This window comes from Belonocnema kinseyi, chromosome 9, assembly GCF_010883055.1.
Source record: "Belonocnema kinseyi isolate 2016_QV_RU_SX_M_011 chromosome 9, B_treatae_v1, whole genome shotgun sequence".
In the NCBI taxonomy this organism is placed as follows: Eukaryota; Metazoa; Arthropoda; class Insecta; order Hymenoptera; family Cynipidae; genus Belonocnema; species Belonocnema kinseyi.
In genome coordinates, this window is record NC_046665.1 from 40,520,102 (window position 1) to 40,543,207 (window position 23,106).

At 30.9% G+C, this 23,106-nt stretch overlaps 1 protein-coding gene across 7 annotated transcripts; it reads left to right on the plus strand.

Annotated features, from left to right (window-relative positions):
* The first annotated feature begins 104 nt into the window (after positions 1 to 104).
* On the plus strand, positions 105 to 23,101 carry LOC117179338 (rho GTPase-activating protein gacF-like). Of its 7 annotated transcripts, none has more exons than XM_033371012.1 (10): positions 105 to 556; positions 1,111 to 1,665; positions 5,546 to 5,741; positions 9,405 to 9,573; positions 9,912 to 9,995; positions 10,190 to 10,264; positions 10,530 to 10,605; positions 12,401 to 13,134; positions 14,530 to 15,063; positions 21,114 to 23,101. In XM_033371012.1, the coding sequence occupies exons 1-10, from the start codon at positions 362 to 364 to the stop codon at positions 21,829 to 21,831; spliced, it is 3,336 nt and encodes a 1,111-aa protein (XP_033226903.1). In that variant the 5' UTR covers positions 105 to 361; the 3' UTR covers positions 21,832 to 23,101. The 7 variants fall into 7 exon arrangements, with proteins under 7 accessions (XP_033226903.1, XP_033226905.1, XP_033226904.1 ...); XM_033371014.1 differs by having other exon boundaries at positions 5,546 to 5,705; XM_033371013.1 differs by having other exon boundaries at positions 1,114 to 1,665.
* Positions 23,102 to 23,106: the final 5 nt, after the last annotated feature.

The following is a 23,106-nucleotide window of genomic DNA, read 5'->3' on the forward strand; positions in this document are numbered from 1 at the left end:
GTACATTCTTCCATAATAGATCTACGATTGGACCGTTCTCAAAATTATTGATTTTGGTACATTTTTATATTTTGAATCGACTGTTACAGTTTACTGCAGTTTATACATTATCTGAGTTTATATCTGAGTTCATCATGTTTGTACTCTGCAATGTTTCTTGAATTCATCCATTCTTCGCAGGAAAGCTTTTTCCATCAACTCTAATTAAAACAGTGTGAAAATTCGACGATCTGTATCTCTAATAGAGTTGTATTTTCCACAATGGTGGCAAAAAGTGCTAGTTTTGGTTGATTATAAACGTCGATCACGCGGGTGAGTTTGGTTATGTGACGAACTTTCATCGGCGAGTTACTCGTGTTCTATGTGCGAAAGTGCTTGCGGTGTGGATATCAGAAAAAAGACGGCATTTAAAATGTTTGTGTACGACATATTGCACAAAGAAAAAGTTTATCAGATCGTTGTGAGCGACCTAAGAAGTTTTGGGGTTAAATACCGCCACAAGAAAAATGCAGTAAAAACTGAGAAACCGGATAGAAATGCAAGGCTCCCACAAAAGGTAACATTATTGTGATGAAGTACGACCGACAAACAGGTCGTTTCATTTCTCATCAAACAGCAGTTTTCGTTATAAATGTATTCAATGAAGTTTTGACGTTAGTTTGCTCATTTTTCATCTTCGTTAACTTTATTATTTATTCGAAATAGTTAAAAAAACAATTTCTTTTACCATGAATGTGATAAATACTGTCAATATGCATACCGTCTGGTGAGCTAAATAAACTACAGTGTCATTATCGTCACTATTCGTCCCGTCTAGCGGACTAGCCACTGTATTCTAAATGTCTATGCCAAACTGTTTAAAAAATCCGGTTTCTGTGGTATACCATCAAATTACTATGTGTGAAGTTAAAACTTTGATGAGATTAATTAATATATCACTGTAATAATAATAATAATAATAATAATAATAATAATAATATAATTTAAATTTACTGCAAAACATTAAAACTCAAAATGGTTCCCTGTTTAATTCGTGTCGAATAGAGAATTTCGATTAAAAGTCAGGGATTGAAAACAGTTATTATTGGTTATTGTAATTTGCAATTTCAGCAGGTCTTCAAAATGCCTTTATCGCGACTTTCACTGGACCTCGTGAATCTGTCGTCCGGAGCGATTGTTCACGTCCCAGTGTTCCTCGGTCAAGTATCCTCCTATCTTCTCAAACACATTGATCTCGAAGGAATATTCAGAAAAGCAGGTTCCAAAACTCGTCAAAGAGAAATAGCAACTCGAATGGACAACGGCGGCACCTTGGAAGACAAAGACCATGGAATCGATGTTGCAAATTGCTTAAAGACTTTCTTCCGAGATCTTCCCGAGCCTCTGATTCCTTATGCCTATCACGATTTGTTTGTACGATGTGTTATGCTCAAGAAAAATCGAGTAGAGGCTTTGCTTTTAGCTTGCCTGCTATTGCCGCCCATTCATCTCAACACGTTGGCCTTTTTTATGGAATTTCTAAAAAAAGTCGCTTCCTACGAGGAACTTAATAAAATGGGGGCTGCTAATTTAGCCACAGTTGTTGCACCCAACATCATGCCCCTGAGAGAAACTACCATGGTCGCGGTTCAATCTCGCTTGGAAACACATCTCGTCGTTGCGCAGGTGAGAATAAAACTTAAAAAAGGAGTCGAAAGAAAAAGAATCCGTGGAATGAAATTTCATATTTTTGTTATTCTGAATTTTTTATTTCAACACGTGCCGCTGGGCACTCGAAATCTTCCATGTTAAATTCATGGGGCAGAAATCACTATTTGGGGTTTTTAGAATAGTTTGTGTTGGTTTGGGAAAATGATCGCCATACAAGCTCCAAATGTTCTGATTACATTTCGCTTATCGTTTTCTAACTCTTCCAGTTGTCATTATGATTACACTGTAATTTTAAAGGTTTAACTTACAACTGAGTTAAGTTATTAATTGATTGAAGTTAATTTATTCTTCTTTTAAAGTTTTCACTTTGCAAGAACATTGTAAACTGTTGAACAATTCAAACCAAAATTATTCAGTTTTAAAACAAAAGCAGTATAAAATTGAAATCAAATAAAATTTAAATAAATTTAGAATTTCTTTTACTTAGAATTTATATAAAATTTTCATTTATTCAAAAATAATGCTTTTGGATGAATTATAACGTTAAAAGTTAATACAATTAGTGAAAAATTGGTTATGTAAAAAGAAGTGGTCTAGCGATGCTTTCATAAAAACTTTGACTTAGGATGAAAACTTAGAGTATAAGCTAGAGATGTGGTCTCTAACTTAGGAAATTGAATTCTTGAAAAGTACCTTAAACCTACTCATAATATCTTGAAATTTACCGAAAATTTCTGTATGTTTACCAGAAAATTGGGAAAGATATTTCAAACTTAAAAAACTTTGGAAATAATTTTTCAGTATAAAAAAAAACCATATGAAAAATAAAATTGCGAGCTTAATCCTCATAATTATTTCACTTAATAAGAGGAAAAAAACAACAAAATGAGCTTTACACAGTGGTCATAATGCATAATAAAATTTGTTTTTGTACATATTTCTGAAATTTATCGATAGGCCAAAACCTAAAGTATTTTCAACTGTAAAAAACGAGTTTCGACCAAAGTAGGCTTTATTTAGTCGTCATTCATAGCGCCTCAATTATGTTCCTTAAACTTATGAAATTTAAAAAATTTTAAAACAAATTACAAGATCAAAAAAACTTAAACGACGTTTACTGGTTTCAAGTGTCTGCAGGGTATTTTCTAAGTCATTTTTTGCTCTGTGAGATTTTTCTCGCTGACTCAAGTTTTATGATCGAATTGATATTTTAAACCTAAGAAACCATAAATTTTTCAATTTTTTCAAGAAAATGGATTTATTACGTGTTATTCGCTTGCTCCTCATTTATCCTAGCTTGGAACAGGGAATTTTAGATTTAGATAATAGTTCTCAATTTATTTTAGGACAGCGAGTTTCTGTAAAGAAATATAATTTCATTTGGAACAGGGAATTTTTGACATAGTACGTGAATTTGTTTAAAGAATTATCATTTGGATTTAGAAGAAAGGAATTGAAAAAATCCCTATTCCAAATCAGAATTCGTCAGAATTTGAAAGTTCCCTCTTCCAAATTTGGGATAAAGAAAGTACTTCGAGTAGTTTTTAGAGTAGAAGTAGTATTTTCAGAAGAAATATTTCTGAATTATAAAAGAAAATTTTGTTACGTTGTTCGTTTCCAACTCATCTTTTTTTAGTTAAAAATTAAACTCATTGATTCAAAGTTCAAATTTTTTGTTATAAATTAATTTTTTGTTTGTTGAAAATCAATTTTCTAAACTAAAAATTTAAATATTCCTATAGAAAAGTTAACTTTTTTTACTGAAAATACGGTGTTTTTTTTTTGGTTAAGAATTAGATTTTTAACAGAAAATTGTACTATTCTATTTTTGGTTAAAAATTTGGTTGAAAATTGATATTTTTTATTTCAAAATTAAACTGTTTGTTTGAAAATTGATGTACTTTTTTGGAAAATTCATATTTTTTGTAGGAAATTATTCTTTGTGTTTGAAAATTAGTCTTTTTGGCATAAAGTTCAACTATTCCAGTTGAAGATTCATCATTGTACTTGAGATTTCATCAGTATGGTTGAAAATTATTTTCTTCGATTGAAAATTTAATTGTTCCATTTTTAGTTGGAAATTGATCTTTTCTTGTTAAAAATTCAACAATTTGGATGAAAATCTGTCTCTTTTAATTAAAAATTCAACTATTTCGTTGAAAATATACGTATTTTGTTAAAAATCTATTTTTTTGGTAGCAAATTATTTTTTTCTTTGAAATTAATATTCTTGTTTAAAAATTATTCTGTTGGCTATAAATTTAAGCATTGCAGTTAAATGTTTATTACTTTACACAAAACTCTCGCTTGCAGTCACGTTACGTTTCTGTGCCCCCGAAATCAATGCAAGGCCATTTGAAGGCCACCCCTGACAATTGACTGAAAGCGGGACTTGGGTGTAGTTGAAAATTCTTCTTTTAGGTTGGAAATAAAATTACTTGGTTGAAGCTTAAACTCTTTGGTTAAAAATTAATTTTATTGGTTGAAGATTAATCATTTTAATTAAAAAATCATTTCTTTTATTGAAATATGAGCTGTTTAACTGACAACTTGTTTGCTTGTTTTTTATATAAAGGATTTTTTTCCCGAAAATTTAACTATTTTGTTGAAAATTTCTTTCTTTTTTTGGTTTCAGCATTTTTGTTTCAACTGAAAGTGTAACTATCATTCTAATTAAATATTTCATCATTTTATCTGAAAATTCAACTTATTGGTTGGACATTCATTTTTGACTAACAATTTAATTATTTAAAACTTTATATAAACGTGGTTGTAGATTTTTCATGCTCTCAAGAAGGGATAATTCTAATTTAAATTTTATTTCAAATTACTTATAAATATTTAAAAATCAATAAATATGGCTCTAGTTCATATTAAAAAGCTAAAAATTAACAAAAAGAGAGCAAGTTCAGTTTTTAGTGTATTTTTTCAATTTTTTTAGTTTTTCAGAAGTATTTCAAGAACCGCTTGATCTGTTGTAAAAGAGGAGTGATATTTGAAATGTGCATTAAAAACGTATGCAAATACCCAACATGTGTCAACAAAAATTACACTTTGAACCATAAAAAATTGTTAACATTTTTTAAATTAAAAAATGCAGTTAAGCATATCTTATATTGCATCTGATGACAACAAATGGAGGACAAATTCGTATTCAGCGTCCAAAAATACATCAGAAATATGTCGCTTTCAACGGGAAAATAGCTTATTTTGCTGACCAGTGAAATTGATAAGAAAAAAGTGGAAAAAGGATTTTTTTTTAAATTATTTTGTATCACACCACCAATTTAAGTGCGATTTTAAGTACTGTCAACGATATGTAGAAAGCATTTCTTAGTCTAGGCCGTAATATTTTTACTTATGGTACAGCGTTCTACAAAGTAACTGACACTGTGATTTGGTCGGCAGACAGGCAATTGTACCTGTACCTGATGGTACGATGAGTGCAGTGACTACAACGTTGGCTTTCGCTAACTGATGTGATAAAAAATAGTCTAGATTTCGTACAGAATTGAAATTTTTTGTTTTAGGTGTACTTTTTGGGGCTTCGTCAGGCTGTGTTGTGGGTGGAAAACTCATATGATTGACACATACAATTTTTCGTTGCAAAGTTCTCTACAAGTCCTATTACTTTCCTGTAACATTTTCCCGAACCCACAGAAATTATGTCAAAACCCGCAAAAAGTAAAAATTTTGAGTACCCAGCGGCACTTGTTAAAATCAAAATTTCGAAAAACAAACGTATGAAATTTCTTTTTTTTTTGCGATTCAGAGCCGAATTGGGCAATCATTACCATTCAGCATAAAAACAAATTTTTCCATGCATTTTCGAATCATTCTATTGAATATATACTGTAAGACTATTAGAAACCCTGGCTAATTAATTTTTTTCAAGTTACTGATCGAAAATGCCGAGAAAATCGGCATCCTGCCCGATCACGTGGCAGAATCGATTTCAGCTGAGATAGTTGGCAGCGCGGATAACGAACTCGACCGATCTGATTCGATTTTGACAAAAAGTAAAAAGAAGAAGCATCGTAGTGGAAGCCTCACACGTAAGCCCCATCTCAGTGCCTCGAATCTCAATATAAGTATGTTTGTAACTAATTTTCCAATCCAATTTCTAACAATCAACCTTTCCTAGTTCGTCTAAATGTCCGTCTTTAACATGAAATAACAAATCCATAAACTTCACAAATTATGTTGAATGTGACTAACAAATAATGTACCAAGTGATGTAAGTACTGTAACCCGAAACGAAGCAGCAAAAGCCTATGAGTATTTTAAATTTAATCAACAATTTTGTCAACTACGAAACAATTTATAAGTCAACATTTTTCTTAAAATAGGAAAATACTCTGTATAATACAGTAGCGTTCACAATTGTGCGCCCACTTACGAAAATCGTATTAAAAATAGACTGGTCTTAGAAACTAACTCTGCAAAAAATTAACCTAAAACGATTTTTAAAAAATATTTATAAATCTTATAAATTCTGTTTATATTGAGCCCTACCCAAAGTATTTTAGAATCATGCAGGCCGAGATGCTCTTTCACATTTTTTATGATAATTCAAAAAGTAGTAAATATTTAATTATATTCTTGGTGTCTTTTTAAAGAGGCGATTATAGACTTGAGTTAGAGAACTTTCAATTTTTCCATTTATTTCCCTGAAGCATGCAGAGAGTGGAAGTGGAGAATCAAAAGTTGGTCAAAAAAGTAAAATAGATCGACCTTTCTCATATAAAGAGTTAGTCAGTTTCTAAGACAAGACTGTTTTTTTAATCCGATTTTCGTGAGTGGACGCACAATTTTGACGGGTAGTGTATGTACTTTGCGAAAGGCAATGTATATCGTAAAAATCAAAGTAGGAAATCGTCAGCGAACACACGTTCGTGAAATCGTTTGCCTAAAACGGAAAATCCGTACACGTCCGATGCTTTTTGATCGAAATCGTTCAGCATTCGTAGCAGTCCGTAAGGACTTTGAATGAAACCGCAGGGAATCATTGGGATTCATGGTAGAATTCGTAGAGAATTCGAGCGCAGTCGCTGCTAAGACAGCACGACCGGGCAAATCTCGGACCTGCGAAGTATGCATCGGTATCAACTGTTCGCCACACACCAAATACTTTTTTGTTGTCATTTTTCGCCGGTGCTACTGTCCTTTTTACTATTTAATTTATCGTTCTTTTAACATAAAAAATCAGTTATTACTTGAGTGTGAAGTTTTGTGATCCAGCATTTGCGACGTGTTTTCATCCTTAGTATTTCTATTCTCGCTTTAACTTGAAACAAATTATCCATGTACTTCAAATCTTTTTTAATGATTATCGAGGTTTGCGCTCGATAATCTAACTTTTGTTGGAGCTCCTTCGGCTTTAACGAACACATTCTCATCACGTGTCTCGTGAGAAAAAAAAAATAAAAGCAAATTTTCAGATCTGATTGAAAAATAATTTTTTATTAAACATTTTTTTTTACCTTTTGTCTTTTTTGTCCAAAAAAATTTTTTTTTTAAATTTATAATGTCATTTTTCACGAATAAAACAAAAACTACTCGTTGAATCAAAAATTACTTAATAAAGAACTTTTTGATCTTTTTTGGGTGCATAGTTTCTGTGTTTTTATCTTTTTTGTATTTTGCATACTATGACCGCAAAATGGAATTTTGTATTATTTTTTGTGCCATTCAAATTTGAATGTTCGATTTCTCAAGAAAATTCAAAAAATTGTTTTGATAATATTGTAGGGCTGTCAAAAATCAAAGTTTTTCTTCTCTTGACTTTTTTCACATCGTGCGTTGTTTGGATTAAAATGTTAATTTTAATTTTAATTTTGAAAATACTATAACTCTGGTAATTTTCTGTTTATCGAAAATGTTGGCTGGATAAATTATTCAAATTTTTAATAAATACGAATTGTAGTACGTAGAATTTTTAAATATTAAAAAAATATGGTCGCAAAAAATTTCAAAATGCTCTAACTTTTTGAATTTTTATCCAAAATAGCTGGCTAAAGAACTAGATCTTTTTTTATCCTTCAAACTGTGTGCCAAAACACAATCTAATCTCTTTGCAGTTAATAATTAAGCAGTGAGTACGTCACTCGTACGTTATACACATTGTCCGATTTCGCGCTTCGTAATCACTGCTTGGATTCGTTCGGATTCGTCAAACATTGTGGGAGTCAGTGCGACTTCGTAGGTCCAACACTCCGCAACACTGTCAATGTACAGCGTTCGGAGCTCCCGATTGCGCAAAAAAGATTCGGGTTGGTCAATGTCAATATTAATTAAAATCATTAGGATTCGCACGAATTCGTTCATTTTGTTCGAACGATTTCAAATGAATCCTGAGTGGTACACCCCTCGCAACTTCCTAAAATTGGGATTCTGTGCAATTTTCGATATTCTTCAACTTTTTGTACCGTAAAAATGGTATACTATGCTGATATAAGAGCCTATGTAGTATAGACCTTATCAAAAATTATCTCATCCAGCATAAGCACTTCTATCAGCATAGTAGATAACTTTTACTGTTCATCCGGATCAGAAAAAATACTATCGGTTTAAAAATAACGAGGAAGTTCAGATTTATACCATTTTCTGTACTTTAACCTGAATCCGCCCACAGTACCATATATGGTACGCTTCACATTTAAAACGAAAATTGCGTTTTCTGCCATTATATGAGCTTAAAACCTGCGTACAAATCTCAAACAAATAAAAATTTTGGCGGATTCGGGTTTTAACTTAAGTGTACGATCATAAGAGAAAAAAGCATTTATTGATCTGAAAATATCAATAAAAATGCAATTTTTCGTGATTTTGACCCTTTTTCATGCATATAATATGCATGAATTAATTTTCAAAGATTTTCTTTGTCTTTGAAAATATTTCAAATCAGAGTTAATTAAGTTTGATTTTATACTATTATTATTCCTTGATGCTATTGTTCCCTTCCTTTAAAAGTCTTTATTTTTTCTGGAATGAAACATTCAGTGTAAAACTTAGAGTTTCTTTTTACCTTTCAAAAATATAGAAAAGACTTATAATTTGTAAATCCAAATTCTGTAACATTCCCTCCATCGAATGCAAAATTATCAATATAATATGAAATTTCTTTACAGCACGGTTTGTTCAAGTTGTTTATGCCATATGGTTTCAAAAAAATTGTAATGGTTTTATTGATTAATTTCAGTGGTGCAAATTTAATTGTCAAATTCATAGGATTTTGTGCTAGAAAGAAGAAGATTCAAGTTACTACATATTTTCTATTAGTTAATGTTTTTTTTGTACCTATAAGTATTTCATCTAATTTTCTTCATTAACAAAATATATAGTACAAATTGCAGTTCTTTGCGTGAAATTTTTGCTCTGTGTTCTTAACGTATGCAATTTTTTTAAACGCATTGTAGTCTATCGAAAGCTTGCGTGATTTATATTATAAGTTTATTATTTTTTTAAATGCATGCCACTAGTTTCCTACTCTTCTCCTAAATTATTCCACTTTGTACACTATTTTTTTATCTCTGAAGTTAGTCCGAGCCCCAAAATTACTAAAAAAAGAGAACAATCATGAACACTAATCTTGAATGATATTGTAAGAGAAATCAATAACAATAATTTGATATACTTTGTTTAATTCTTATGCTTTTATAACCTTCTAACCATATTCTTCTAATTTAACGTGCTACTGTACTGTCTCTTTGGCTTGATGAGGTCGATTTCTAAAAGTTTTTAATCATTTGTAGGAGTGCTAAGTGGTCTGAAGAAAATGGTAGGTAAAAATAATTCACCACTGGACATTGAGCCGATCAGCGATTCATCGAATTCGGTTTTTTTGTACACTCCGTCTCTCCGGATAGGAAAAAAGCGGAAAGTGATGGAACCGCCGATTGATGAGTCAAATTTGAAGAAAAAGTAAGTATTCCAAATATTCGATCGCTTAATTGTGTATTACCTAGTATTTTTAAAAAACGTTTTCTTCGCATGTTCGTTTCAAGAGTGACCCTTGCACAGTAGTCTGCATCGCTGAACTTAAAAAGAATTTTATTTTTATTATTAAACTATAGTTTACTTTGAAAGAAACTCTTTTTAAGTTATGTTTTTTATTGCGCTTTGTTATTCCATTTCTCTTATAATTCCTGATTTGTTATTATTCTATCGGTACGATTGATCTGCTAATTTTTATGAGTGTTTAATTGTCCTCACACATCGCACAATGCGCACTATATCCAAAATTTCTGATCGCTTTGCAGAAAAGATTTACTGGAAGCCATGCCTGAAAGAACCTCTCTACGCTCACGATACTCGTTTCTTTCCCCAGTTAACAAAAATCCAAAGTATGTAGTGCATGGTTTTTTTCTATTGATAGACCTTTCACCTTCGCTAAAAATTCTCGCAGCATCTGGAACTTGGATATTAAAAAAAAAACAGTTTCAACTAAAATGCTAGTATTTATGGCGAGAAAAGTAGATCGAATTTATTTCAAACCTGAGAAGTTATTAAATCCTTACACCTTTTTCATTTCCTGTAGCCCCGTAAAAGACCGGAGTCCAGTTCAAATGTCGAGGGTGCAAAAATATTTAGCAAATAAAGTTCATACAGAAATGTAAGGATTCCCTAGACAAAAACTCTCCAAATATTAAAGGAGGTGGATAGAAAAATAGTCCATAGATCTTTAATATTAAGTAACTTTAATACTAATTATAAAATAAAATGTGATCTCTTTTTAAGCGAAGCCTTAAAAAAGAGAGCATAAGATATTAGAAAGTGAAATGGGGAATTGTTTTAATTTAGTTATTTAAACTATCCACCTCTTAGTTTTATAAGAACTTGTTCGTAAAATATTAAAATAACCATGTTCTTAATTATAGGAAACCTATTGATAAAACGGAGAAGTCGAAGAAAGGAAGGCTCAGCTTCGATCGATTCGTGTCAAGGAGTAGACAAGTAAGTTATTTTTTATTAAAATTTAGTTATTTTAGTTAGGTTTTTCTCAAATTTTGGTACGTGTCCTACAAATCATGTGAAGAGCAATAGTTAAAATTTTTAATACATTTTCAGGTTTCAAATTATTTATTAATGAAAGCCTAATACTATAATTATTTCATTTTTATGTCCTCAAAATTAATTTTATTCAATTTTGAAGGCTGGAATTGGAAAATTGTCATTGTTAGGTCTCTTATGATTTAATTGTTTCATTCTAAAACTTGTAGATCTATTGCCAATTTCGTCAAATTTTTTCTTGTGTTTACCCTTTATGTGGAATATTTTCCAATTTTTTGCAATTTCAAATAATTTAACATTTTGAAGCATCAAATTTAGAGCTTAGAATTGCGAATGAAGTTTCAAAGCTGTAGAGTTTGGATTTTAAACCTCTGACATTGTAACCTTTTCTAAACTATTACAAGTTAAACTATTTTAAATTTCAACTGTCAAAATTGATTAATTCAACATTAATGGCGTTGTATGATGAAAATGAAAAATGTTTAGTGTATTTCATCTTTAAAAAACTTACTATTTTTCAAATTGGAAGCCTATAGTTGAAGAGCTTTAAACTGAAAACATTAAAAAAAAAAAAATTATTTGAAAGAAATCATACCAAATTGCCCAATTAAAAATGTAATTCGTTGAAAATCTTAGAATTGAATAATGAAAGCCTTAATAATGAATCATATTTCAATGCCTTATGTTGTTTCTGTTAAATTCCTATTTCCTTAATTACAGCTTTTCAATTATGAAGGCTTAGATGAAAAACTTAAGCATAGATTAAGCATGTAAGCTTCGAATTTACAGTTATTCAGTTCTAAATAGTATAATATGATAGTATATCATTATAAGCAATTCATTTGAACATTATGAATATGATTTCCAACGCTTCAAGCTTAAAATTGTTCAACTTAAAATGTTTGAAAAAAGGTTTAATTTTGAAATTCTTAATGAAAGTTGGAAGCCATCGAAATAAAAATTGCTCAACCACGGAATTTTTCAGTTTCAAATCGCCGCTGTATTATATTACTAAATGAACCAATCCCTTATTCTAAAATTTTATTTTTCAATGATTGATTTATAATAATTTTGTAATGAAATTTTCGATGCTGATTACTGATGAATTTAGGAAAAGTTGTTCCAAATGCAGATTTTTCAATTCGAAAATATTAAACTATTAGAAAACGTTTTTAACCTTCATATTGTTAGAACTGCTGGGATTCAAAAGATGCAGAATTTAGATTATTCCAAATTTTCTCATCTTTATCTTTCAAATTCAGTAGCTTCAGTATGTGGGTTTTGAATTTGAGAAGAAATTAATATTTTGAACTTTTGGAAACTTCATTCTTTTACTTTTCGAGATTTTTAATTTTGAAGATTTTATATAATTTCATTCTTTAGTGTCTCACAGTGCGTTTGTGTTCAAAAATAAATGTTTAAAAAAATAGTTTCAGCTTTAAAAAAAAGGTTAATCAATCGCAAAATTTGGGGAGAAATTCTTATTATTATTTTGAATTTGCCTAACTTTGAAGGTTTTGAACTTCATAGGTCTGCTTTGAAATTGTACTGTTTAATTATTTTATGTTTAAATATCATTCAATTTCTGAAATTCTCTTAACCGTAGTTTTTTTTACTAATTTTTAGTTTTAAAATAGTAACACATGAATGCAGTTTAAAAGGAGAAGGGCCTAAATAATTGCTTTGAATAAATGTAATTAATTCTAAATCAACTTTACCCGAAAAACTTGATTTACAGAAAATGGTCGAAGCAGAGAGTGTGACATGCAGAGAGCAACAAAACCCAATCAGAGGAAGAAGTTGGAGCGTAGCCAGTCGTATGTCCGAATCGAAAAAGAAGCGCACAACCATAAGTGACGAATCCTTGCATCGATCTATTCGAGAGAAGAAAGCTGTGAAATTGAACTCTCGGAAGGAATACGACGAAGTATTCATGGATGCCAATGTTAACTTATCAGTCGATGGCAGCGAGCTGGACTCGCATGAAGCCAATTGTAAAAGGTCGAAACGAACAGTCCCGGTCCATTCCAAAAAAAGAAATTCGGATCCACATAGTCCTGACAAATCTAACAGAGAATATATTTCCGACAACGAAGCATCGTACCAAGATTCTTCATTGAGACAAGTGGAAGGCTCTCAGGGTGAGGAGTACGTCAAGATTCCGAAAAGCGAATATGAGGAAATAAAAAGGAGAGTTTCGACTATAGAGACCCGAATATCTCAGGAGTTTAAATCCATCGCCAACGAATCAAGGGAGGCTTTAACGACGCATTCTGCTAATAAAGTACAGGGTGAATACGAGAAGACTTTGGAAGAGGCTGGTATTGGAAGTACGATGAATGCTGATCATCTTGCGAAGAAGCTAGGGAAGGAATTAAAAATTAGAAGGTCTAGCGAACAAAAGATTATCAGATCGCCGAGTGCTAGGAAAATTGGTGTTATGAGGCGGAGGTCGCAAGAAAAACCAGTGAGGTATGGATACGATTTTTGCTTTTATGAAACTTTATATACTTGAATATTTAGAAGCATTCTTTTAATTCGGATCTAATTTGAAGCACTACAAATATGATCAAAATTAGTCTTTTTTCAAGGGTTTAACCAATCCAATTTTGAATATACATCAAATTAAAAATATTACAAAGATTTGACAAAGAATCCATAGATTTTAAAAGATTTCACGAATAATAAAAAAGTTCGAGAATTATTTCAAAGCCCGCTTTTATCTTTGGAGGTAGAGCTTTAATTGCTTTGGTGACATCTTCGACTGTTAATCTATAATTATCCCTAACTAAATACTGCTTTCGAAGGCTCAGTTCGTATAGGGATTTTAAAAAATCTCAAAATTAAGCATAATTTATTTTATTTTATAGAGTTTAAAATTAAAAGACATACTTAATATAATTTAACAAATTCTGCACAAAGTGGTGAGCAATCGCTAAACAACGAATACAATTTGTTAAACAAACAATTTTTATGAACTCTTTAATTAATTTTATAAACAACAATCTTTTCGTCTTGAAAGTGTACTTTCTGGTGGCAAGGAGTTCAAGCAATTAAACTGTAAAACTGCAAATAATCGGTGCCAATAAAAAAGGTATGCTTGTTTTACGATCGAAGTAAATTGTAACTTTCGTTCCCACAAATAATTCATCTTTTTTTCAAAATTTAATTTTCAAGTTAAAAAAAAATACGGTTAGGCAGAAAATTAAAAATCACCGAAAGGTTTCTGAAGAATTTCAAAAAGGTTCAAAATGATTGATAAAATCTCACAGAAATGTCCAATATTTCACAAAGATTTTAAAGATTTCAAAGATTTCAAAGATTAAAGGATTTCAAAAAAATGTCAGCAGATGCCAAAAGATTTCAGAAAATGTAAGATTTCACAATGATTTTAAATATTTCGCCAAAATTTGTGTGAGAATTCAAAGGTATCAAAGAATTCACAAAAGTTTAAAGATTTCACTAGGCTTGAATACTAGGCTTCAAGAGTGATTAACCCTTCGTTCAAAACATTTCTCACAATTTTACAAATTTTCAAGAAAATGTACAAAGTTACACGAAAATTTCAGTAAGAATTCAAAGATTTTCCAATTCTATCAAAGATTTAATTAAGAATTCACGAATAGTTCAATCATTTCAGAAAATTTAATCAGAATCTAATCAGATTTAAACATATTTCACAAAGAATTCAAAGATTTCACAAAGGGCTGTACCCAAGATTTCAAGAGTGCTCAGCCCCTCATTATTTTTAAAAATATTTAGATAATAAACTAAAATTTCAAAGCTTGCAATTTTGTACGAAAATAACTAGAATATCTGTAAGTTACATTCTTAAATTTAATTAATTTCTTGGTTTTTTTTTTGCAGCAAAAGAGTGAGTCGAACTGCTTCATGGCACATTTCTGATAGAAGAGATTCTCATTCCTTGAGGCGAACGACCCTAAAATTAAATAATTTCTACTCAAATACTAATCTAAATAACAGAGCGAATAGCGTTGGCTACTCAAAATCGGAAGAGTCGAGTGGGAATTCATTGAGACCAGATACGTTCTGCAGTGCAGAGACAAATGCGAGACTGAATTATTTACAAGAACAACTAACCACTCTGATAACACACACTGCGGAACACACAAAAGGTTCGCTGAGCGACGAAGATTTCAGCTCGATTGATGATGATGTTTTCCAGCCGGAGAGAAATAAGATGAAGTTGAATGTGAGGAGAGCGTCTTCTTTCCATGGGGGTGAATTTATTGACAATTCAAGGTATTTCAATGAGAGGGTCAAGGAACTGAAAAAGTCGAATAGTCAACAGAATGTTATTTTCAATAACGAAACCTTTGTGGCAGAGAGTGCACCTTTGGAGAGGAAAGAAACGGTGATTACGTGGAAAGACGCTGAAAAGTAAGTATTTCTGTAAATTATGATATTTTAGAATTTGCTGGTTGTTGAATTGTGGAGAAAATAAACGGAAGTCTCTTCTTATATCATTTTTATTCGGGATAATTAACGATAGTTTTTGTATATTTCGTTTTATTTCTGAAGCTGCACAAAAATATGAAAGTAGTACACAAGTTTTTAAGTTTCTGAATTCAAAATTATGTGCACGTCAAAGCTTTTAATTTAGAAAGGGCTAATTTTCCATTCTTTGAATTCTGAATTTCAAGATCCGTTAAGAAACGGTCGCTTCGTGTTGTTTGTCATTTGTAGTTTAATTCGATTTTAGGAGAGAAGACACATTTGTTTCTACTTTTGTTATAAAACAAGAGGCTAATCAAGTTTCGTTTTGTTATCAAAGCTGTACGAGTTTCTGATAATAATCTGTTTCTCTATTGAAAATTAAACGCAAGTCTTTTATTTTTTTTTAGCTTTTAGAAAGAAAAAGATTCTAAAGTGTCTTCTTATTTCTTCACATCAAAATTTTCTCATAAAATTTAGTTTCATATATCGCCGGTGCTTATGAAAAAAAAATCTGCAAAATAAAGCTATGAAAAAAAGCCTTTTTCAAAGACGGCGTGGAAAATAAATTGTTTATCAGGTCGCTTTGAAAAAAAAAACATTGTTTTAAAACACCGTGAACAACACATCTCAGTAAAATACTACGAAAAAAATATATTTCGGTAAATGCTGAGAAAAAAACCTTATTCATATAAGCGCCGTGAAAAGAAACCTGACTCATGAGAAAACCGTGAAAAAAACCTTATTTTTGAAAAAGCTGTGAAAAAAGACCGCATTCGTTAAAACTTTTAATTAAACTGTTTTATTCCGTGAAAAAAACTATAATGATCATTTTGCCGTAAAAAAATGTATTATTGGTGCACTATGCAAAAAACTATAAATAAATATCAAGTTAAAATCGTGTGTTTTACGCTGTCACACAGTGGTCAAAAGTCGGGAAACGGTGGCCAAAATTATAAAAGGTTCATAAAATGTCCCAAATTCGATTACTTACGGGTTTTTGAGGTCGCTGATTACGAATCCGATGTCAAAAATTACGAAAACAAAATGGCGGATCCAATATGGCGGACGAGTATGCCTAATAAACTTTCGATTCTTTTCAAAATTGGTATAACAGGGGTTTCAAGGTTGCTGATTACGAATCCGATTTCAAAAATTCCAAAAACAAAATGGCGGATAAAATATGGCGGACGAGTATGCTAAATAAACGTTCGGTTCTGTTTTGAAGGTCACTGATTGCGAATCTGAATTCAGAAATTATAAATATTAAAACTCAAGATGGTGGATTCAAGATTCCGGCTCCAAAATTTTGAAAAAAGAAATATACGAGCTTGAAAATCCATACTCAGAGTTTTTGGAGACGCTGCTTACGAATTTCAAGTTACTAAATTAAAATTAAAATTAGTCGATCAAATTTAGTTTACATTGATGCGTAAGTCTTCGAAATCGTAGATGAGATTTTAAATACTTTGATTTCAATAATGTAAGCATTTATTGAATTTATGGATTACGCTAAGTAAGAGAAAATTAAATTAAATTAAAAAAATATTCATCAATATTTCAACTGCAATTTATGTGCCAGTGTTGGCCATATGAGATCTATTTTGAAGAATTACGAGAATCTAATCGTAGATCAGGATTCGTAATCAGCAACCCCAAAACCCACCAAGTAGATATTTTCAAGCTCATACATATAATTTTTTTTTTAATTTTGAAACCGCCATCTTGAATTTGCTATTTTGAATTGGAATGTTTCGAAATTCTGACTTCAAATTCGTAATCAGCGATCCCAAAAACTCCTAAGTAGATCAGCGACTTCTTAAAAAAGGTTTCTTTTCGCAGTGTTTACTAAAATATGTTTTTTATTACGGCCATTCAATGATGCGGGTTTTTTTCACAGTGTTTATACAAGACGTGTTTTTTTCACAGCGTTTGCCGATATGTATTTTTGTTTACATGCTTACTGGCATATATGTTTGTTCACCACATTTTATAGAGATGAGTTTTTTTTATGGCGTTATGGTAAGAAGTGTTTTTTTTACAGCGATATAAGTTAGGGGTTCATTATCCTAAGCACCGGCGATATAGCATACGATTCTTTAGAAAAAATGCAACATTCATTTGGTAAAAGGAAATTTGATAATGTTTTTATTGTTTAATATAGATAGAATGTTTATTTATGAAAAAACAAAGTCTTCAAAATACATTTATTTAACTTTTGATTTTTATCCGAACTTTTGATTTTAAGAAATGATGATTTATTTTGTCGGTGAAGAGATTTTTTTACCTCCTTCTAAATCTTGTAAATAACGAAAGTTGTTTGACAAACAATAAAGTTTTTGCTTATAAAAAACTTTAGTCGATACATTTTTTTTTTAAATTATTTCTTCCATGAAATTTTTTTTTTTTACAAATGCCAGCCATTCATAAGAATTGCATAATTTTTAAAAATTTGTTCGAACCCGATATGCAAAAAAGTTTGATAAAATGTAAAAGCTGTTAAATAAACAATTTATTTTTTTATTGTTTTCCTACTAAAAACTTTTCCTCTGTTAAGACAATACTATCACTAATAATATTACGATTCTTGGAAGTATAATAATAACAATTTTTTAAGGATCTGTCATTTCGTTTGTCCTTATATTACCTAAAAACAAATTTGAATATTTTTCTGTTTGGTTCCAGCATCAGAAATATAATTTTTTCCATATCCTAAAAAAACTAAGAAATTGCAATTGGTTTTCAGGATCAAAACGAAACGAGATAATAATTTTGTCCAATCTTAATTAAGCTCTCTTAATTTCGTTTTGTCTTGCATGTCAATATCATCATAGCATTCTTTTCTGGCATTTTTCTTTTTATTCTCAAAAACAAAAGTCTCGTTCAAATTTTGATTTATTTTAATGATCAAATAAAGGTCTTTGCAACGGTTTTATATGAATTGAGACGCAAAAGAACTTTACCTCCGTTTGGTTTCTTATAAGAAACAAAACTAAAAGAACACAAAAATCGTGCTATTGTTGCCCTTTTCATAAAAGAAACAAAAGTCGCTTTAGATGTCGATTTCATTTCTGAAATTTCATAGAATCTTTGATACTATACAGGGTAGCCACATGTTAGGAAAGTCAGGGAAATGAAGCAGCTGTCAGGGAAAATGGAAATTTATATGTTTTTATAATATTTTGGAAGCACTTCCTAATATCAATATAAATATTTTTTCAATGTACATTCTTTAAAAATATAATTCGATTCTTTGTTTTTTATTTGTAGTTATTTCTTTATTTACAGTTTGGATACATATCCGTTAGTTCATTAATCAGGTCAGAAGACTCAGTGGCTTTAAAATGGGCTATGAATTGCTTTTGTAAAATCAAACCTTGTTTTAAAAAACTATCACCTGTAATGAAAAAAAGTATTAAAAAAAGGACTAGGCTAGATTTTTTCAATTTTTTTGTTTCCAGTTTGATATAAACAATTTTGTAAAATCAACCCTATTTTAAAAAGCAACCCCCTGTGCTACATTATGACTGCATTATGACTGCATTATGACTGCATTATGACTGATGCAGAATAATGCCAAAAAATATATACATTAACTGTTGGGATTATCGTGCTCTTATTGTGTATGCTCTTCCTTTATTTTCCAATGTCATATAAATCGCTTTTGTAAAATTAACCCTTCTATATAAAAGAAACACCCTGTAATGAAAACACGTATTGAAAAAAGTCGATATATACATAGATAGAACTTACTTATAAAATAGTAACATGGTACTTTTAAGCAAAATTATTTATTTTCCAGTCTCTTTATGTATATTCAAAGAATATAACGTACCTTTTTCGATGCATCTTTTAATGCTTTTGAACATCTTCCAGCACAATAATTATTAACGAGTAAAATCCATTTTTATATAAAGAACAATTTAATGTCCAGAACGGTTGAAAATTTTTTGAGAGCAGATTTTTTCTAAAATCATTTTTTTTCAAATAGTTATCAAAAATTATATCTAAAGATAAGTTGAAATGGTTTTACAATCCTAAAAAGCACTTTTGTAAATAGGGATACTGGGGATCTACATGTATGTTGGATCTACATGTATGTTCTGTACAAAATTGTCATATAATACCAATAAATTTAAAATTAACTTCACGATAAGGACAGTTTTTTGGGTTTAATAAAACTTGATCATTTACAGCATTGAGTCGATAAGAAAATCAAGTGAACGATCTACCTGGATAACGTTGAACTTGTATGGGTTTCCCTAATGCAGTTATTCAGAAATGTACATAATCTACCATTAATCAAATTCAGACGAATTTTGCGACAAGGGAAGTTTTATGGGGATACTAAAACTTGATTCCTTACAAGATTGAGTTGATAAGAAAATCATGTGACCGATCTACCTGGATAAGGTCGAATTTATATGGGTTTCACTAAGGTAGGTTATTTCATAACTCAGAGCATTGGGTCTGTTGAAAACCCAGGTGACTGATATACTTGGATAAGTTCGAAATTTGAGAAGTTTTGATAGCTGCAGAGTCGAAAAAATTCTGAAAGACCTTCTCATCAAACTAAGTCATATTTCACGTTGGGGGTGGTTTCCTGGGGCAGTTGAAACATGATTCCTTACCATGTTAACCCGTTGGAAAATTCAAGAAACCGAACTAACTTAATAAAATCGAATTTTCACAAATTCGAATCTGGTTATTACACATATAAAAGCCAAAATGTATTTTAAAACATAAATGTAGATGCCCAGCATCCCTAGTCACATGGTTGCTTTTTAGACTTTTAAAATTACTCCATCTTATCTTTAAAAATAGTTTTAATCACTATTTGAAAAAATTACTTTAGAAAAAGTCTGCTCTCAAAAAATTTTCAATCATTTTGAACATTTAGATTGGTCGTTATATGAACATGGATTTTTTCGTTAAGAATTTGTTGTGCTAGAAGTTGTTTAAAGGCATTAAAAGATGAATCGAAAAAGGTAAATTATATTTTTTTAATGTACACACATTGTAAAAGATATTGCAATTTTAGCTTATACTTTATGAGGGTTATTTTTGTAAAGGTTAGGGGTGAGAAACAATTATGCTTGAAAGTAACATTTTACTATTTTATAAGTAAGTTCCATCTATGTAGACAACTACTTTTTTCAATACGTGTTTTCATTACAGGGTGTTGCTTTTTTATGTAAGGGTTAATTTTACAAAAGCGATTGATATGTCATGGAAAATAAAGAAAGAGCACAAAAATCCTAACAGTTAATGTATACAATTTCTGGCATTAGCCTGCAGGTTTTTGTAGAGGGTGCCCTGCTGAGTTGACGGCAAGCTACCGCCGCCTTGTTTTCTCAAATACTAATAGAGCAAAATAAATTTCTTTAGGGTTAATAATAGCAACAACAAAAAATATCAAAAAATATCCATTATATGACATTTTGTTTCTCGTTAGTGGCGCCGCTGAGTTGTCTGACCTTAATTAATCTATCCTGCCATGTATAGCGCATTTTTCTGGCTTGTTTCACTGATTTGCTTGGCACATTATTGAAACTTTATTCGCTTTTTAAAATAATTTCCTGTTAGGAAAATTCGTCTAAATGTCAAGAAAAAGTCAGGTAAATTTAAATATTTAATCTTGTGGCCACCCTGCTATATTTTGGGTTTTTCTCTATTTTAGCTTCAAACTGGTTTTTAAATACGGGACCAATACCAAAAAATTTCACATTTTATCTCTCTCATATTCCTTTTTTCTTACGTAGTCAACCGAAATTGACACAATTCTTTTAATTTATAAAATAAAAAAAGAAATAAAAAGAGGCTTGTTAACCTTTTCTAATATGGAAACAAAATAAGAAGACACTCTGAAATAATTATCTGAAATATCTCTGAAATTTTAAGCATTAAAAATCTGAAGTTTCCGTAGTTGCCTCAAATTCAGGAACTTTTAAATTCCTATTTTTCCCAATTCACCAATTATAAACTTTCTTCTCCAGATATTTCAAATCCGAAGGCCATACAGCGACACCAGCACCAATAACGGGCCGCGCATCCGTAGCAAAACTGCGCACCCAAAATGCCGGAATGGTTTTAGCAAAAGCGAAGCTCTTTGATGAAGCTAAACGAACTGTTAGTCACTCTGAAGTCTTGAGGGAAAGGCGGATTATCCAAAACCAAGACGTCAACCGGAGACAGACAGCCAGACTCAGTGGAATCAAAAGTCTGGACCTGGACACTACTGACACTCCCAGGCGACAAGTTTATCGAAAAAAGAAGAGTACGAGTCCCAAAAACCAAAATGCCAAAGTTTTTTTAAAAAATACCTCGAACGCATCACCAATCATAAAAATGGAACTTGTCATCGTCCCAGCGCAAGAAACGCCACAACATAGAAAATACAATGACTTTAAACAAACACCGAGTTACCAGAAAGAAAATAAGGGAATGAAAACACCCCCGATCAGAAAAGAATCCAAGATCTACCAAGAGTCGAATATCAATCTTTACAACTCTGATGTAACTTATAAAACTCCTCTTATTAAGAAACCATTGTCGGTTAAAACTCCCAGGAGTGCAAAGTCTTTGGCACGAAGGCCAGCAGTCGAAATACGAAGAACTCCTTTAAAATCAATCGGACCACTCGCAACGCCTAGACGTCAGAGTCCCAGGAGTATTTTGAAAACGTCTCATTTGACTAGTAGGTGTTTTAGTTAAATGCGAAATCTTTAGATGAGGTACTCGATAAGGTGGATAGAAAAAAAATTGGAAATAAAAAACAGCCTGATGCTGAAAAGTTTCATTGTGGGTCCCTTTTAACCTCTGTTAAATTTAAAAACCCGTTCAATATTGGTATTCCATTTTTATAAACCTGAACTAAAATAATTTTTTTAAGTTTGGCAAACTACTCCTTTTTGTTTTGAGCATTCAGCAACTTTTTCGTACTATTAATTTACATTAAAAAGGCAAAGATTTCAGCAATTAGAATGGCCACATCCTGATTTAATTTCCGAAGTCTTGTCAATTATTTCTTGGTAAATTTCGAGTGTGAGAAAGTTTCTTCAGGCTCATAAACGTTTTAGGATAGTTTGCAAAGTTTTTACAAATTATTCTAGTTTTTTTTGTATTATAAAAATGATATTTTGTCAGAAATTTTTTTTTTCTAAACTCGGGGTTACACGTGTTGTGGGAAATCCAGAATGGAACTTTTCAGTGCTGAGCTGTTTTTAATTTCCATTTGTTGTATTTTGGCCCACCCTAATGCTTAGATGTATTTAAGAAGCCAAAGGATGCTTCAGTGTGATTTCCTTTTTTAAAGCATATTATATTTTTATATTAAGATTTAAAGATAAGGGCTCTTTAGAACTAGAAGCGAAAAGAAAAGTAGAAAATTGAGTAACACTCTGACAATTTCTTCTTCTTTTATTAACAAATATACAATCTGGCAATGGGTTATCTTGTTTGCAAATTTGTTCTTTTTCCAGAAGAAATCTAGATCCCATGAATTATTAAAGTGTCATTGCAATACAAGTCCTTCATCTTTTCAAGATGGACCGAAGTTTACAAATATTTTAATAATTCCAGAACAAGTTTTTTCCAAGGGAACAAATTTCAAACTCGATTTTTTTTTAAATTTTGTTGATCCTTTTTTAAATAGAAGTTGTCAGAGTAGACTTTAAAAAAAACTCTTGATTTTTGCATCGCGACTTTTCGCACCTTTTCGTAGCATTTATTAAGAGCGAAACTCGATGAAAATTATCCGTTGAAGGGAGCTTGAAAATGTATTTATGGATATCTCACCGCATACTTTAATGTTAGATTAAAGGCAAAATAAAATAGGAATGTATCGAAATACTTGTCGCTAAATTTAAAAAAGAAGGCATTTGTGAAACGAAATTTATTCGCCTATTTTTCACAAATTGGATATCAATCTACATGTGTTATTGTACTTATATTATAGAACAATAAATCGTGTAATATATATTATTAATA

Coding starts and splice junctions, on each gene's coding strand:
- LOC117179338 (XM_033371012.1), top strand. CDS start 362: ATGTGCGAAAGTGCTTGCGGTGTGGATATCAGAAAAAAGACGGCATTT. Junction 1,666..5,545: donor CACATCTCGTCGTTGCGCAG/GTGAGAATAAAA, acceptor ATTTTTTTCAAG/TTACTGATCGAAAATGCCGA. Junction 9,996..10,189: donor CCAGTTAACAAAAATCCAAA/GTATGTAGTGCA, acceptor CATTTCCTGTAG/CCCCGTAAAAGACCGGAGTC.